Source organism: Rhinopithecus roxellana, chromosome 19, assembly GCF_007565055.1.
Source record: "Rhinopithecus roxellana isolate Shanxi Qingling chromosome 19, ASM756505v1, whole genome shotgun sequence".
Lineage (NCBI taxonomy): Eukaryota > Metazoa > Chordata > Mammalia > Primates > Cercopithecidae > Rhinopithecus > Rhinopithecus roxellana.
Genome location: NC_044567.1, coordinates 62,796,882 through 62,813,501, shown reverse-complemented (window position 1 = coordinate 62,813,501; position 16,620 = coordinate 62,796,882). Strand labels below are relative to the sequence as shown.

The following is a 16,620-nucleotide window of genomic DNA, read 5'->3' as shown; positions in this document are numbered from 1 at the left end:
GTCACGAGTTCAAGACCAGCCTGGACCTAGCCTGGCCAACAACGGCATCTCTACAAAAAAATTACAAAAATTAGCCGGGTGTGGTGGCGAGCGCATGTAATTCCAGTTACTTGGGAGGCTGAAGCAGAAGAATCACTTGAATACGGAAGGCGGAGGTTGCAGTGAGCCGAGATCGCCCAACTGCACTCCAGCCTGGGCGACAAGTGCGGAACTCTGTATCAAAAAAAAAAAAAAAAAAAAAAAAAAAAGTCGCTAAGGGGCAAAAACATGTGTACATCAGCAGTTATTTTTCTCTGCAGTCAGCAGCTCGGGAACTTTGCTAAGGGTGCCGGGGAGGGGTCGAGCGCAAAGGTGCAGTCGTGACACAGCTAGACCCGCCCAGCCCCTGCGGAGCCCTGGCCAGGCCCAGAAGGACCAGAGGGATGGAGGTTGAGCCCTTCCCATTCCTTCCGCTGTACCCCTCGCGTTCTCCGCCCGCGCTCCCTCAGTTTCACACCCTTTCAGCAGTGCCCTTCCTTGGGACCACGCGGACTCCCCTGGGGGTTGCGCGGGCTCAGAGGCCTCCCCGCGTTGTCTGAGCGGGGACTGGGAGTCCGCGGACCAGCGGGCGGGCGGGTGGCGCTGCGGGGCGGGCCGAGCTGGGGGCGGGCGGGGGCCGGAGCCCTGGCCTAGGTCCCAGGGGGCGGTGCCGCGGCGCGAACGGCCCGGGTCCCTCCCAGGCCGGAGCAGAATCGGCGGCGCCCTGGGCGGCCGCTGAACCATGGACAGCAGTGGTCCCTTCAGCTGCCCCATCTGCCTAGAGCCGCTCCGGGAGCCGGTGACGCTGCCCTGCGGCCACAACTTCTGTCTCGCCTGCCTGGGCGCACTCTGGCCGCATCGTGGCGCGAGTGGCGCCGGCGGACCCGGAGGCGCGGCCCGCTGCCCGCTGTGCCAGGAGCCCTTCCCCGACGGCCTTCAGCTCCGCAAGAACCACACGCTGTCCGAGCTGCTGCAGCTCCGCCAGGGCTCGGGCCCCGGGCCCGGCCCTGGCCCAGGCCCGGCCCCTGCTCCGGCTCCGGAGCCCTCGGTGCCCAGCGCGCCGCCCAGCGCCCCGGAGCCGTCGGCCCCCTGCGCGCCCGAGCCGTGGTCCGCGGGCGAAGAGCCAGTGCGCTGCGACGCGTGCCCCGAGGGCGCGGCCCTGCCTGCCGCGCTGTCCTGCCTCTCCTGCCTCGCCTCCTTTTGCCCCGCGCACCTGGGCCCGCACGAGCGCAGCCCCGCACTCCGCGGACACCGCCTGGTGCCGCCGCTGCGCCGGCTAGAGGAGAGCCTGTGCCCGCGCCACCTGCGGCCGCTCGAGCGCTACTGCCGCGCGGAGCGCGTGTGTCTGTGCGAGGCCTGCGCCGCCCAGGAGCACCGCGGCCACGAGCTGGTGCCGCTGGAGCAGGAGCGCGCGCTTCAGGAGGTGGGCTCCGGGGGCACACTCGGGTGAGCCGGGGCTGGTGACTGACCGCGCGCGAGCGGGCCGAGGACCTTGGATCCCCCAGCCTTCCCGGGTTGGATCTTAATTTCCTCCTCTAACCTGAGGATCTTTGCGGTCCCTTCCAGCCTTGACAAGGTCATCTGCTCGCGGGATGGAAATGGGAAGGGAGAAGGAGGGACGTGAGAGAACGGGACAAGGACGCGAAGAGCGGGCAGGGGACCTGAAGCCGGGCCGGGGTCTATGGGGCTGTAGGCGGGAGGGAACCGGGTCAGGCCTGCGGGGTTTCGAGTAGCGTGGCTCCTGCTGCCGCCCAGGGGCTCACCCGGTCTCAGCTCAGATTTGCCCTGGACTAAGTCTGCGGCTTTCGATGGGTGTGGCAGGCGGCAGGAGGGCGGCAGAGGGCGGCCGGGCACACAGATTCTCTGTCCAGCTGTTCCGGGGGCCCGTGGTGGGAGCATGTGCGCCGCAGTCTCTACCTCCCGCCCCCAGTTTCCTTTGGCCTCCAGCCCTGTCTTGGCGCCTCTGGCCGAGGGATTTTCCGTCTCTCCTGCCTGGAGCAGTGACTCATAAGACCTAGGGGATTTGCCCGGAATCCCCTTTTTTCAGGCCTGGACTGTGGATGCAGGTTCTTTGGGAACAGTGATTCCCAGGACAGCTTAATGCTTCCTTGTGCAGTCACCCCCAACCCCCGCACCTAACTCGCTTACTCTGTGCCGCTTCCTCGCCGAAGGAAGTTCTCAGATTCATCTGAGTAACACTGAGACCAGAGGAAAGCCCTGTACTGGGCCTCCTGTCAGAGACGGGAGGCAGACACCCAGTCAGCCTGCGGGTCCTCCAGGCGTTCAGGAAAGGCACCAGCCTGGACTGCAGGCCCCTCTGGCATATTATGGGACGTCATGGCCACTCCAGTCCCACCCAATGCACAGATACCACTCCCCGGTCACCCCCTTCTCTCCCCTGGCAAGGCCTGGGACCCCAGGGCAGGGCTGTGGCCTCTGCCAGACGTCACACTCATGGAGGGTGTTGTCCACAGGCTGAGCAGCCGAAAGTCCTGAGCGCCGTGGAGGACCGCATGGACGAACTGGGTGCTGGCATTGCACAGTCCAGGCGCACAGTGGCCCTCATCAAGGTCAGACACCCCTCCTCAGCCTCCATCCCTGTCCTCCCCTGCAGTGGGCATACTCCTGGCAGTGTATGCTTTCAGCATGGCACAATCCACTCCAAACAAGCCATGCGCATACCCACTGAGCACAAGTGTCCCCTGACCTGGCCCAGATGCAGGGTAGGCTCAGGCTGGCCCCTCTGTCACCTCAAGAGGGTTGGTGGGAAGCCGGGGTCAGGGAAGGAGGGAGCCACAGTCCAGGATGGTTCTTTGCCCTCATTGCCCCTGCTACTGTCATTCTGTGCAGAGTGCAGCCGTGGCGGAGCGGGAGAGGGTGAGCCGGCTGTTTGCAGATGCTGCGGCTGCCCTGCAGGGCTTTCAGACCCAGGTGCTGGCCTTCATTGAGGAGGGGGAAGCTGCTATGCTGGGCCGCTCCCAGGGTGACCTGCGGCGACAGGAGGAACAGCGCAGCCGCCTGAGCCGAGCCCGCCAGAATCTCAGCCAGGTCCCTGAAGCCGACTCAGTCAGCTTCCTGCAGGTGAGGGCCGCTCTGGGGGCCACAGAAGGAACAGAAGCTGGGACAGGTCGGGGTGGAGGGAGGAGGCAGTGGGTGCATGACCTCCTGGCAGAGCTGCCTCCACCCCCAGCAAGGAGGAGCCATGGCCAGCAGAGCTTTAATGGGCATTTCTCTGGCACAGGAGCTGCTGGCACTAAGGCTGGCCCTGGAGGAGGGGTGTGGCCCTGGCCCTGGACCGCCGAGGGAGCTCAGCTTCACCAAATCTTCCCAAGCTGTCCTGCGCAGTGAGAGACGTGCTGGCCGTGGCCTGCGCCAACCAGTGGGAGCAGCTGAGGGGGCCGGCTGGCAACGAGGACGGGCCACAGAAGCTGGACTCGGAAGGTGGGCACCGCCCCACTCCCCCGATGACTCACCCTCTCCCAGCTTCTCGCACAGGCCCCCAGCCCTGGTGCCCATCCAGAAGTGGAGGAGGAAAATTGTGCCTGGCACAGGGAGGAGCCCAAATCCCGCCAGTGACTAGAGCTGCCACCCTGTGAGGATCCATCAGCCCCTTGGACCTGGGGTAGAGGGGGCTTCTCCTAGCCCACCCTCTAGCTCCAGAGGGGCTGTGGCCCGGGAAGCACGTGGGGCAAGGAGCAGAACACAGGCAACGGGCATGCGTGTGAGCACAGCGTGCCACGTCTGGGTGGTGCTTGCTCCCTGGTGGCTCTGGACTCTGGGAGGAAGTGAAGGGGGAAGGGATTGTCGTCACAGGTTCAGAGGGGGGCAGTCTGGGGGCATTCTCACCATTATCTCCTCTTCTACAGCTGATGCTGAGCCCCAGGACCCCGATAGCACGAACCTCTTGGAGAGTGAAGCTCCCAGGGACTATTTCCTCAAGTGTAAGTGGGCGCCCTGCCCCCTCCACTCACACTGCGCCCTCCCAGGGCTGCTAGGCTGAGACTATTTCCTCAAGTGTAAGTGGGCGCCCTGCCCCCTCCACTCACACTGTGCCCTCCCAGGGCTGCTAGGCTGAGACTATTTCCTCAAGTGTAAGTGGGCGCCCTGCCCCCTCCACTCACACTGTGCCCTCCCAGGGCTGCTAGGCTGAGACTATTTCCTCAAGTGTAAGTGGGCGCCCTGCCCCCTCCACTCACACTGTGCCCTCCCAGGGCTGCTAGGCTGATCCCAGACGCAGGTCCCAGCAGGGCGCTGGCACACAAGGGTTAGGATTCCTCTCCCTAGTTCGTGGGGAGAGCTAGGGCAGCTCCTGGGGTGGTCTCCGGCGAGGCTGGGTTGTGCCAGTTGGAAAGCAGGGGAGAGGCTGTGTTTTTGGGGGTGGGCACTTGTGGAGGGGCCGTGCCTCTCAGCCTGGCCCTGAGCCCTGCCTCTCTCTTCTGTCCGCGGGATCAGTTGCCTACATCGTGGATTTGGACAGTGACACGGCAGACAAGTTCCTGCAGCTGTTTGGAACCAAGGGTGTCAAGAGGGTGCTGTCTCCTATCAACTACCCTGAGTCGCCTACCCGCTTCGCCCATTGTGAGCAGGTGCTGGGCGAGGGCGCCCTGGACCGGGGCACCTACTACTGGGAGGTGGAGATTATCGAGGGCTGGGTCAGCGTGGGGGTCATGGCCGAAGACTTCTCCCCACAAGAGCCCTACGACCGCGGCCGGCTGGGCCGCAACGCCCACTCCTGCTGCCTGCAGTGGAATGGACGCAGCTTCTCCGTCTGGTTTCATGGGCTGGAGGCTCCCCTGCCACACCCCTTCTCGCCCACAGTTGGGGTCTGCCTAGAATATGCCGACCGTGCCCTGGCCTTCTATGCTGTGCGGGACGGCAAGATGAGCCTCCTGCGGAGGCTGAAGGCCTCCCGGCCCCGCCGGGGTGGCATCCCGGCCTCCCCCATTGACCCCTTCCAGAGCCGCCTGGATAGTCACTTTGCAGGGCTGTTCACCCACAGGCTCAAGCCTGCCTTCTTCCTGGAGAGTGTGGACGCTCACCTGCAGATCGGGCCCCTCAAGAAGTCCTGCATATCCGTGCTGAAGAGGAGGTGATGTGGGGCGTGGGCGCTCCTGCTGCGGTCTCTGCTCCAGGAAGCTGCCTCCTCTGGGCCCTCTCCTTCCTCTGGGGAAGGCACCAGCATGAGTCCCACACACCCAGCCTTCTCATTTCTAGAGGCTTCCACCTTTTATATACTCAGCCTTCCCCCCCTCCCCAGGCAGGAGGCCCCCCCAGACCCTGTTCCCCTGCAGACCTCGCTTCTGAGAGACAGAACTACAGCTGGGACAGCTCCAAGCTACCCTGACCCCTTCTTTTCCAGGTTTCTAGAACAATGTCTGGCATGTAGTAGGTGCTCAATAAACACTTGTTGAATGAATGACTCCTTTTCCATCCTCTCCACCCAAGGATTCCCAGAACCGCTCTCATTCATAAGCTGGTTGAGTGGGCAGGCAGGAGAGGGGCCAGAGCCCCTGGTCCCAGGATGCCTGTTGAGAGAGAGCCTTGGCCTGTGAGAAGGGGACTGGAACAGGGTACCTGCCCTTTGGGGCACCCCTACTCCCTTGTTCCCAGCAGGGGCAGCCAGAGGTGGCTTCTCCAGCCCCACTGCCATCCCGGCTGCTTGAGTGTTTGCTTGGGATGGCCTGACTCCCACCAGCTATTTCTATCTTTCATGTGGCAGCCTGGTTCTGGACCTGCCTTCGCTGTTTGTACTGTTTGTGCCCACCATTAAATGCAGGCATCACCCCTCCAGGAACAGGGCAGGACCCCTGGGCGTGGGCAAGAGAGTTTTGAGACCTGGAACTTCCTTCACACATAGCCCTCAGCCCACAGAGCCGGCCCAGGATGTGGCTGGAGCCCAGAGCATCTACAATAAGAGGACTTATGTCCTGGCTAGGCACAGTGACTCACGCCTGTAATCTCAGCACTTTGGGAGGCCAAGGCAGGCAGATCACTTGAGGTCAGGAGTTCGAGACCAGCCTAGGCAACTTGGCGAACCCCTCGTCTCTACTAAAAATACAAAAATTAGCCGGGCGTGGTGGTGGGCACCTGTAATCCCAGCTACTCAGGGGCCTGAGGCAGGAGAATCACTTGAACCCGGAAGGCAGAGGTAATAGTGAGCCAAGATCAATCACACCCCTGCACTCCCGCCTGGGCGACACAGCAAGACTCCATCTCAAAAAATAAAAGGACGTATGTCCCCCTCTGGAATCTTCTTGTCCTCCATGCTGGGGACACCTGTGACCTGTCCCCCAGGAGAGCCTCTGCCTCTCTTCTGGGAGGGCCCAGTGCCCTCTGCTGCCCTAGAACCCAAGCCAGGCCTGGGATGCTCTGAGGGTACAGGCCAGTATGTTTCCAGGCCCAGGCCAGCTCACTCCTCCCTGGGTTCTGTGTGGCCCAGGTACACCCCAGAGAGGGGCTGTGGCCAAGGGCAAGGGCAGACAGAGAGGCCTCTTAGACAGACGCCCATCTCAAGGTCAGGCGGGATAATGGGTGAGTTATGCAGCCACACAGCAAGGCCATACAAGTCCAGCCCCAGCGGCCTCAGCAGCTAAAAATAGCCCCTCCCGTAGAGCCTGCCTGGGCCCCAGCAGCCAGGATGTTGTTTTTCCGGGCGGGGCCTCCTTGCTTCTGGTGCTTTGTGTTTTCAACACCGTTCCCTTGGCAGCCACGGGTCCCCAGCTCACCCAGCAGTGAAAGGGACTGGAGGAGAAGGCTGCCCCACTGTCCCCTTGGATGCTCCTTGGACCACCTACTACAAGCCTCCTACCTTGCACAGGACCCCTCCCACCCCTCATGCCACCTGCTGTCTCATCTTGTCCCCCTACTTGGCACTCCCTACCCTACAGGCTCCCCTTGCCAGAGAACCTTCTGGTCGCTGACCCTGCAGGAAGCGTTGGCATGTCCTGGAATGTGAGCTAGACAAGCCTGGTGCTTTCTTGGTGGAATTCAGGTGAGACTGGTCACGCCTGTGGCCACAGACACAGCCAATCAGCAAGGATGCCATCTGCAGAGTGGCCTCCAGCCCAGAGTCTTGCGTGGAAGTTTGGGAAACAAACATCTCTTTATAAAAAAAAATTGAGGCTGGGCATGGTGGCTCACACCTGTAATCCCAGCACTTTGGGAGGCTGAGGTGGGAGGGATCACTCGAGCCCAGGAGTTTGAGATCAGCCTGGCCAACATGGTGAGACCCCATCTCTACAAAAATCAAAAATAAAAATAAAAATTGGCCAGGTGCAATAGCTCACACCTGTAATCCCAGCACTTTGGGAGGCCAAGACGGGTGGATCACGAGGTCAGGAGTTCAAGACCAGCCTGGCCAACATGGTGAAACCATGTCTCTACTAAAAATACAAAAAGAATTAGCTGGACGTGGTGGCGGGCTCCTGTAATCCCAGCTACTCAGTAGGCTGAGGCAGAGAATTACTTGAACCCAGCAGGCGGAGGTTGCAGTGAGCCGAGATTGCACCACTGCACTCCAGACTGCGCGACAGAGCCAGACTCTGTCTCAAAAACAAAAAACAAACAACAGCCAGCATGGTGGTGCGTGTCTGTGGTTTCAGCTACTTGGGAGGCTGAGATGGGAGGGTCCCTTGAGCCCAGGAGGTTGGGGCTGCAGTGAGCCATGTTCATGCCACACTATACCTCAGCCTGGATGACAGGGTGAGACCCTGTCTCAAAAATAAATACATAAAATAAAATAAATTGGCCGGGCGTGGTGGCTCAAACCTGTAATCCCAGCACTTTGGGAGGCCGAGACGGGCGGATCACGAGGTCAGGAGATCGAGACCATCCTGGCTAACACGGTGAAACCCCGTCTCTACTAAAGAATACAAAAAGCTAGCCGGGCGAAGTGGCGGGCGCCTGTAGTCCCAGCTACTCAGGGAGGCTGAGGCAGGAGAATGGCCTAAACCCAAGAGGCGGAGCTTGCAGTGAGCTGAGATCCGGCCATTGCACTCCAGCCTGGGCGACAGAGCGAGACTCCGTCTCAAAAAAATAAAAATAAAAATAAATAAAATAAATAAAATAAATTTTAAAATATAGAGACAGGGTTCTATACCATGCCTGAAAGAAGCATTTTAATCCCAAATCCCTGTATTGTAGCTTTGCAGCTCAGAGCCAGGGATTGGCTGGCCCCTGGGTGCACAGCTAGCAAGGGGCTGGCTCTTCAGATCCCAAGTTTCAGACTCTGAAGACTGGAATGTTAGCTACAACCTCGCATTTCCTTTGTTACCCTGGACTGCGAGTGTGTGTGTGTGTGTGTGTGTGTGTGTGTGGTCTGCATGCCTAGGTATTTTGTGTGTATGCGTATATGTGCATATATCTGCATACATGTGTGTATATCTGCATGTGTGTGTGTGCTATGCGTGAGTGTCTGCCTGGGTGATCGTCTATGTATGAATGCATGTTGCTCCAGCCTAGTGACTTTCCCAACAATGCTCTGAGAAGACCTAGGAGGAGGTGCACTGAGCGGGGTGGGCTGCGGAAAGGCTGGGGGCAGGTCTCTCAGCACCCCTGCCAACATCTTAATCAGAGAAGCTTTTGCCTATTTGATTCAAGACCGCTTTTTAAAAAGAAGCTGGGCTGGGTGCGGTGGCTCACGCCTGTAATCCCAGCACTTTGGGAGGCCAAGGCAGGCAGATCATGAGGTCAGAAGATCAAGACCATCCTGGCCAACGTGGTGAAACCCCCTCTCTACTAAAATAAAAATAAAAATAAAAAATTAACCAGACATGGTGGCGGGCACCTGTAGTCCCAACTACTTGGGAGGCTGAGGCAGGAGAATAGCATGAACCCGGGAGGCAGAGCTTGCAGAGCTTGCAGTGAGGCGACATTGCGCCACTGCACTCCAGCCTGGGTGACACAGAGAGACTCCGTCTCAAAAAAAAAAAAAAAGAAAAGAAAAGAGAAACTGTTAAAAAGAAACAAAAATGAGAAAACCACTGACCTAGTCTCAACCTTCCCCTCCCACTACCATTTTCAGAGGAAGAAACTGAGGCACGGGGTACTGGGGGACTGCCCAGTTACCCAGTCCAGAACACTCTCTCCATACCGCCCAGTCTAGGTGTGTCTTGTGCTTAGAAATGCCTAAACAGGCCAGGCGTGGTAGCTCATGCCTGTAATCCCAGCACTTGGGGAGGTTGAAGCGGGCAGATCACTTGAGATCACGAGTTCGAGACCAGCCTGGCCAACATAGGGAAACCCCGTCTCTACTAAAAAATACAAAAATTAGCCGGGAGTGGTGGCACGTGCCTATAGTCCTAGCTACTCGGCAGGCTGAGGCAAAAGAATCGCTTGAATCTGGGAGGCGGAGGTTGCAGTGAGCCGAGATCACACCCCTGCACTCCAGCCTGGGTGACAGAGCAAGATTTTGTCTCCAAACAAACAAAAAAAGAAATGTCTAAACACACACACACACCTCACACTCACACACACACAACCCTGCTTCCCAGCATTGCCGCCTGTGTATGCGCTGCCCTCAGCCAGGTCCCAGTTCCCACGGTCACCAGAGCCTTGGCACGGCTGCCCGAGGGTCTGTGGCCTCAGAAGCTCCCGCCAGAGCCCCCGCCAGGCCCCCACCAGGCCCAGACAATGGTGCAGGGTGAGGGGTTTCCCAGGCTTTGGCGCTGGTTGCTGGGCCTGGCTGCTCTGGGCCAGGCAGGGAGCCAACCTCCACTCGCACTTTGTTTCTGTGGGAAAATGAGCTCGGGTTCCAACCAACGGCCTGAAGGAAGCGGCCTGGGCTGCTCCCATGGCTTCCCCACACCCCAGGAGGACACAGACCCCCAGTCTTCTTTCCTCCCTTCTCCTCATCCTTGTCCTCCCCTTCCTGAGGCCCGAGGAACACTCACAGAAGTACCTCCCTTCACCCCCTCTCCTCCCAGGCAGAGTGGGTGCAGCTGGACTGTGGCTCCCGGAGGCCTGGCCAGGAGGATGGGGCCGAACTGGGCGTGGCTGAGGTTGGCAGCTACTGCATCTCTCCCAGGAGGAAAGTACTCTAGTCCTTCTTTATCTCGGAGGATGCGTTCCCAGACCCCCCCGTGTGTGCCTGACGCTGCAGACTGTACAGAATCCTATAGGCACTACGGTTTTTCCATCTGGTAACCAAGATGGCTAAAAGTAAACAATGGGCGGGCAGTCCCTACAGTGTGGATTCCCCGAACAAAGGGATGATTCTTGTCCCAGGCAGGCTGGATGAAGTGGGATGGCACGAGATTTCATCATGCTACTCAGAATGGCATGCAATCTAAAACTTATGAGTTGTTTGCTTCTGGAATCTTCCATTTAACATTTCTGGATTGCAGTAGACTGTGAGTAAGCAAAACGTTGATAACAGGGGACTACTGGAGCACTGAGCAGGGTCTGTGTCCCGTTCAACCCCAAACACCCCACGCCCATTTGATGCCGACATTCAAAATCTGGAAGGTGGCCAGGTGTGGTGGCTCATGCCTGTAATGCCAGCACTTTGGGAGGCCGAGGAGGGCAGATCATGAGGTCAAGAGTTCAAGGCCAGCCTTACCAACATAGTGAAACCCCATCTTTACTAAAAATACAAAAATTAGCTGGGCATGGTGGTGCAAGCCTGTCATTCCAGCTACTCAGAAGGCTGAGGCAGGAGAATCACTTGAACCAGGGAGGCGGAGGTTGCAGTGAGCTGAGATCGTACCACTGCACTCCAGCCTGGGCAACAGAGTGAGACTCCATCTCAAACAAACGAAATCTAGAAGGCGAGGTCATTCCCCGTCCACACAGTCAGATTGGGGGATGCATAAGAAATGCAGGAAGCCCTGGTGGTCCTTGTGGGCTTCACTTGGGATGGAGAGCCACCGTGTTCTCCTCACATGCTCCTGACACCTTCAGGGGTATATGGAACCAAACAGTGATGGGGTCTTGCTGTGTTGGCCCGGCTGGTCTCCAACTCCTGGGCCCAAGCAATCCTCCCACTTCATCTTCCCAAAGTGCTGGGATTATAGGCATGAGCCACCATGCCCACACCCAGCCTGTACTTTATCTTTAAATGACATTTAAATTTTGAATTTTACTCAATAGCTGGGATTACAGCTGCACACCACCACGCCCGGCTAATTTTGTATTTTTAGCCCAATGTTATTTTAATATACAAGCCCAGCCCAATATTGCTTTAATATAAAAAACAGGCCAGGCATGGTGGCTCACACCTATAATCCTAGCATTTTTGGAGGCTGAGGCAGGTGGATCACCTGAGGTCAGGAGTTTGAGACCACTGTGGCCAACATGGTGAAACCCCGTCTCTACTAAAAATACAAAACTTAGCCAGGCGTGGTGGCTAATCCCAGCTACTTGGGAGGCTGAGGCAGGAGGATGGCTTGAACCCGGGAGGCGGAGGTTGCAGTGAGCCGAGATTGCACCACTGCACTCCAGCCTGGCAACAGAGCGAGACTCCGTCTCAAAAAAAAAAAAAAAAAAAAAAGTTTAAAATGGTGAATTTTATGTTATGTATATTTTACCACGTGCCCCCGCCCAACACTGCCAAAAAAAAAAAGAAAGAAAAGAACAGTGGCCATGAGAAGGAGCCCTATTGGGGCTGGCGGAAGGCTATTTCTAGGGATCACTTCCTTGAAGAAAGGACTGCTGAGGCCTGAAGGACAGGGAGGAGCTAACAAGACAGAAAGGATGGGTGTGGGCTCGAGACCAGCCAGTGCATTGCAGGGGACAGGAGTGCAGGGCAGAAGGGTGAGAGGCCTGAGGTGGCAGGCCAGGTCCTGCAAGGCAAAGCCTGGTAAGGATTCTAGATCTTTCCTAGGAACAATGGGAAGCCAGGGCATGGTCTCACATCAGTAAACAGTACAGTCAGATTTGAAGTTTTGACTGGGCACCATGGCTCACGCCTGTAATCCCAGCACTTTGGAAGTCCAAGGCGGGAGGATCACGAGCTCAGGAGTTCAAGGCCAGCCTGAGCAACATGGTGAAACCCCATCTCTACCAAAAATACAAAAAAAAAAAAAAAAAAAATCAGCCAGGCATGGTGACGCACACCTGTGGTCCCAGCTACTCTGAGGGCTGAGGTACGAGGATTGCTTGAGCCCAGGAAGCAGAGGTTGCAGTGAGCTGAGATCACACTACTGCACTCCAGCCTGGGTGACAGAGTGAGACTCCATTTCTTTCTTTCTTTCTTTTTTTTTTTTTTTTGAGACTGAGTCTCGCTCTGTCGCCCAGGCTGGAGTGCAGTGGCCGGATCTCAGCTCACTGCAAGCTCCGCCTCCTGGGTTTACGCCATTCTCCTGCCTCAGCCTCCCGAGTAGCTGGGACTACATGCGCCCGCCACCTTGCCCGGCTAGTTTTTTGTATTTTTTAGTAGAGACGGGTTTTCACCGTGTTAGCCAGGATGGTCTCGATCTCCTGACCTCGTGATCCGCCCGTCTCGGCCTCCCAAAGTGCTGGGATTACAGGCTTGAGCCACCGCGCCCAGCCGAGACTCCATTTAAAAAAAAAAAAAGGGGGGGTTTGAAGTTTCAGTCATTCTATTATTTAGGTGAGAAATAAGCTAAGGAGGGGAAAAAAGAGGATGAAAATAATTAAAACTGCTGCCTTGCATCTTGCCAGGGAGAGCCCGCTAACTCTGGGAAGGGGGACAGAGAAATATAATAACAGGGAGAGCCAGGCCCTTAAGCACCTCCCCTGCTCCCTCCTCTCCTCCAGCTCTCTGGTGTAGGGGGTCCCTCCAGCCAAGGCTCCTCAGTACTGGGATGCGGACATCTTCAGAGGTCACACCGCCCCTTTCTGGCTTTCTGTGGCTTTGGAGGTTCAGAAGCGGAAATGCACTCAAGCCGTGTATAAACACTCTAACAGCAGGAATTGCTCAGAACAGGCCTTGCAGCTGTGTCTGGGGAAACTGAACTTGACAGAGCCAGGAGGTCCCAGTGGGAACCTCAGGGTGGGGCCCATCTCTATAGCAACCAGAAACAGCCCCAGACACGTGTTGGCCCTGCCTCTGAGGAGGGAGCGGGCAACTTGTGTTCTTGAAACACCTACGGCCAAAAAGGACTCACCCAAAATAGCCCACTTTCACATCACCAAACATCACCAACGCCTCACAGGGCATCTGCCACTCTGCAGCACAGCAACCAACGGGGAGTGGCAGAAAGTTACCATGACTTACCAGGAGTTTTCTTCCTCTCACTGGCGTATTAGGAAGAGGACAACTGGCTGAATGAAAAAGATTTGGTGTATCAAGCACAAATTTGTTCCCCAATACTCAGGTAAAAGAAATGTCCATTTGGGCAGTTTCCCTAAATCAAGTAAAATGTGATTATAAGCTGCCCTTTGCCAAGAAAGTAGGAAATTCAACTTCAGGCATATGGGGAGGGGCATCTTCCCCCTCAGTAGAATCACTACTACTACTACTACTACTACTACTACTACTACTACTATTATTATTATTATTATTATTATTATTATTATTATTTGAGATGGAGTCGTCCAGGCTGGAGGGCACAATCTTTGCTCACTGTAACCTCCACCTCCCAGGTTCAAGCAATTCTCCTGCCTCAGCCTCTGGAGTAGCTGGGATTACAGGCGCCCACCACCATGCTCGGTTAATTTTTATATTTTTAGTAGAGACAGGGTTTCACCATGTTGGCCAGGCTGGTCTCAAACTCTCGACCGCAGTTGATTGGCCCACCTTGGCCTCCCAAAGTGCTAGGATTACAGGTGAGAGCCACTACACCTGGCATTATATGGTGATTCCATGGTGCCCAAGGGATGGGAGAGCTTTCTCCCCCGCACCAACTCTGTTGCTCAGGCAGGAGTGCAGTGGCACCATCTCAGCTCACTGCAACCTCCGCCTCCTGGGTTCAAGTGATTCTTCTGGCTCAGCTTCCTGTGTAGCTGGGATTACAGGTGTGCACCACCACACCCAGCTAATTTTCCTATTTTTAGTAGAGATGGGGTTTCACCATGTTGGCCAGGCTGGTCTCGAGCTCCTGGCCTCAAGTGATCCGCCCACTTTGGCCTCCCAAGTGCTGGAATTACAGGCATGAGCCACGCCACCGGGGCCACAGATAGGAGAGCTTCTACTCTGTTCTCTACGGGGTCTGCTGCTCAGATGCCCACCATCCGAGTCCAAGGGCTTCTATTTTTTATTTTTATTTTTGAGACAGAGTCTCACTCTGTCGCCCAGGCTGGAGTGCAATGGCACGATCGCGGCTCACCGCAACCTCCGCCTCCAAGGTTCAAGCGATTCTCCCACCTCAGCCTCCCGAGTAGCTGGGATTACAGACATGCGCCACCACTCCCGGGAGCTAATTTTATACTTTTTAGTAGAGACGAGGTTTCTCCATGTTGGTCAGGCTGGTCTTGAACTCCTGACCTCAGGTAATCCACTCGCCTCAGCCTCCCAAAGTGCTGGGAATTACAGGTGTGAGCTACCATGCCTGGCTCCAAGTGCTTCTAGCTGCAGCTGAGGCCCTACTCCCCTGGGCCAAGCACAGTTTGGGGATGATGCCAAATTCTTGACTCTCAGCTCCAAACCCACTGTATTAATGTGCTAGGGCTGTCGTAACAAGACACCACAAACTAGGTGGCTTAAGCAATCAAAATGTATCATCTCAGTGTGGAGACCGAATCAAGGTGTGGGCAGGGTCAACTCCTTCTGAGACTGTGAGAGTGAAACTGTCCCCTGCTGCTCTCCTTGCTTCTGGTGGTTTGTTGACAATATGTGGCAATCCGTGTAGCAATCCTGGTAGCTCTCTACCGCCCTCTTTGCACCGCCTTTTCCTTGCGTGTGTCTGTGTCCAAGTTTTCCCTTCTTACAAGGGCACCAGTCACGTTGGATTTAGGGCCCACCCTAATGATCTCATCTTAACTAATGATGTCTTCAACAACCCTATTTCCAAATAAGGTCACTTTCTGAGGTAGTGCAGGTCAGGACTTCAACATGTGAATTTGCGGGGAGACAGAACTCAACGCATAACACCCACCCACCCACCCAACTCAGCTTCATGGTCTGGCTGGGACTCAGAGACACATCTTTTTTTCTTAATTTTATTTTTTATTATTACTTTTTGAGATGGAGTCTTGCTCTGTCGCCCAGGCTGGCTGGAGTGCAGTAGTGTGATCTTGGCTCACTGCAACCTCCGCCTCCTGGGTTCCAGCGATTTTCTTGCCTCAGCCTCCCGAGTAGCTGGGATTACAGGCACGCACCACCACGCCCGGATAATTTTCGTATTTTTAGTGGAGATGGGGTTTCATCATGTTGCCCAGGCTGGCCTCGAACGCCTGACCTCAGGTGATCCGCCTGCCTGGGCCTCCCAAACTGCTGTGATTACAGGCCTGAGCCAACACACCCAGAGCCACGTTTCCCCATTGCCCACTGCTCCCTGCCAGGCTCTGCCAAGAGGGGGCGCTAGAGACACCTGCAGGGCTGGAGAAGGCCCCAGCTTCCCATCTGCTTACTATTTTTGCCTGTGTTTTACCCAGGAAAGCTGCTTCATCAGGGCAGCTGCAGTTCTTTAGTAGCAGCTGAATCCAGTTTCTACTTTTTCCAACCCTTGCAGAATCAGCTGCCCTGAGCTCCCTTCAGAGGCACCAGCACCAGCACCAGCTGGCCCATGCCCCCTCCTCAGAGGGCTGGGTTTTAGTGTCCTGGGGCTCCTCTTTCAATCCTATTATTGTTGTTGGTTTTGGTGTTTTGTTTTGTTTTGTTTTTTGAGATGGGGTCTCACTCTGTCACCCAGGCTGGAGTGCAATGGTGCGAACTCAGCTCACTGAAACCTCTGCCTCCTGGTCTGAAGCAATCCTCCCACCTCTGCCTCCTGAGTAGCTGGGACTACAGGTGCGCTCCACTATGCCCGGCTAATTTTTTGTATTTTTAGTAGAGATGGGGGTTTCACCATGTTGGCCAGGCTAGTCTCAAACTCCTGACCTCAAGTGTCCGCCTTGAGCCACCACGCCGGCAGCATTTTTTTTTTTTTTTTTTTTTTTTTTTTTTGAGACGGAGTCTCGCTGTGTCTCCCAGGCTGGGGTGCAGTGGCCGGATCTCAGCTCACTGCAAGCTCTGCCTCCCGGGTTCACGCCATTCTCCTGCCTCAGCCTCCCGAGCAGCTGGGACTACAGGTGCCTCCCACCACGCCCGGCAAATTTTTTGCATTTTTAGTAGAGATGGGGTTTCACCGTGTTAGCCAGGATGGTCTCGATCTCCTGACCTCGTGATCCGCCCGTCTCGGCCTCCCAAAGTGCTGGGATTACAGGCGTGAGCCACCGCGCCCGGCCATGCTTTTTTGTTTCTTTTTTTTTTTTTTTTTTTTTTTTTGAGTTTTGCTCTTTTTGCCCATGCTGGAGTGTAATGGCACCATCTCTGCTCACTGCAACCTCTACCTTCCAGATTCCAGCAATTCTCCTGCCTCAGCCTCCTATGTAGTTGGGATTACAGGCTTGTGCCACCATGCTCGGCTAATTTTGTAGTTTTAGTAGAGACGGGGTTTCACCATGTTGGCCAGGCTAGTCTTGAACTCCTGACTCAGGTGGTCTGCCTGCCTTGGCTTCCCAAAGTGCTGGGATTATAGGCGCAAGCCACCGAGCCCAGCC

At 56.3% G+C, this 16,620-nt stretch overlaps 1 protein-coding gene across 1 annotated transcript; it reads left to right on the top strand.

Annotated features, from left to right (window-relative positions):
• Nucleotides 1–444: 444 nt before the first annotated feature.
• Nucleotides 445–5,437, top strand: TRIM47 (tripartite motif containing 47). The gene is given in 7 exon segments (XM_010387564.2): nucleotides 445–1,441; nucleotides 2,493–2,588; nucleotides 2,869–3,099; nucleotides 3,260–3,358; nucleotides 3,360–3,459; nucleotides 3,885–3,959; nucleotides 4,471–5,437. Coding segments are annotated over 7 exon segments (1,923 nt in total). The 5' UTR covers nucleotides 445–760; the 3' UTR covers nucleotides 5,112–5,437.
• Nucleotides 5,438–16,620: the final 11,183 nt, after the last annotated feature.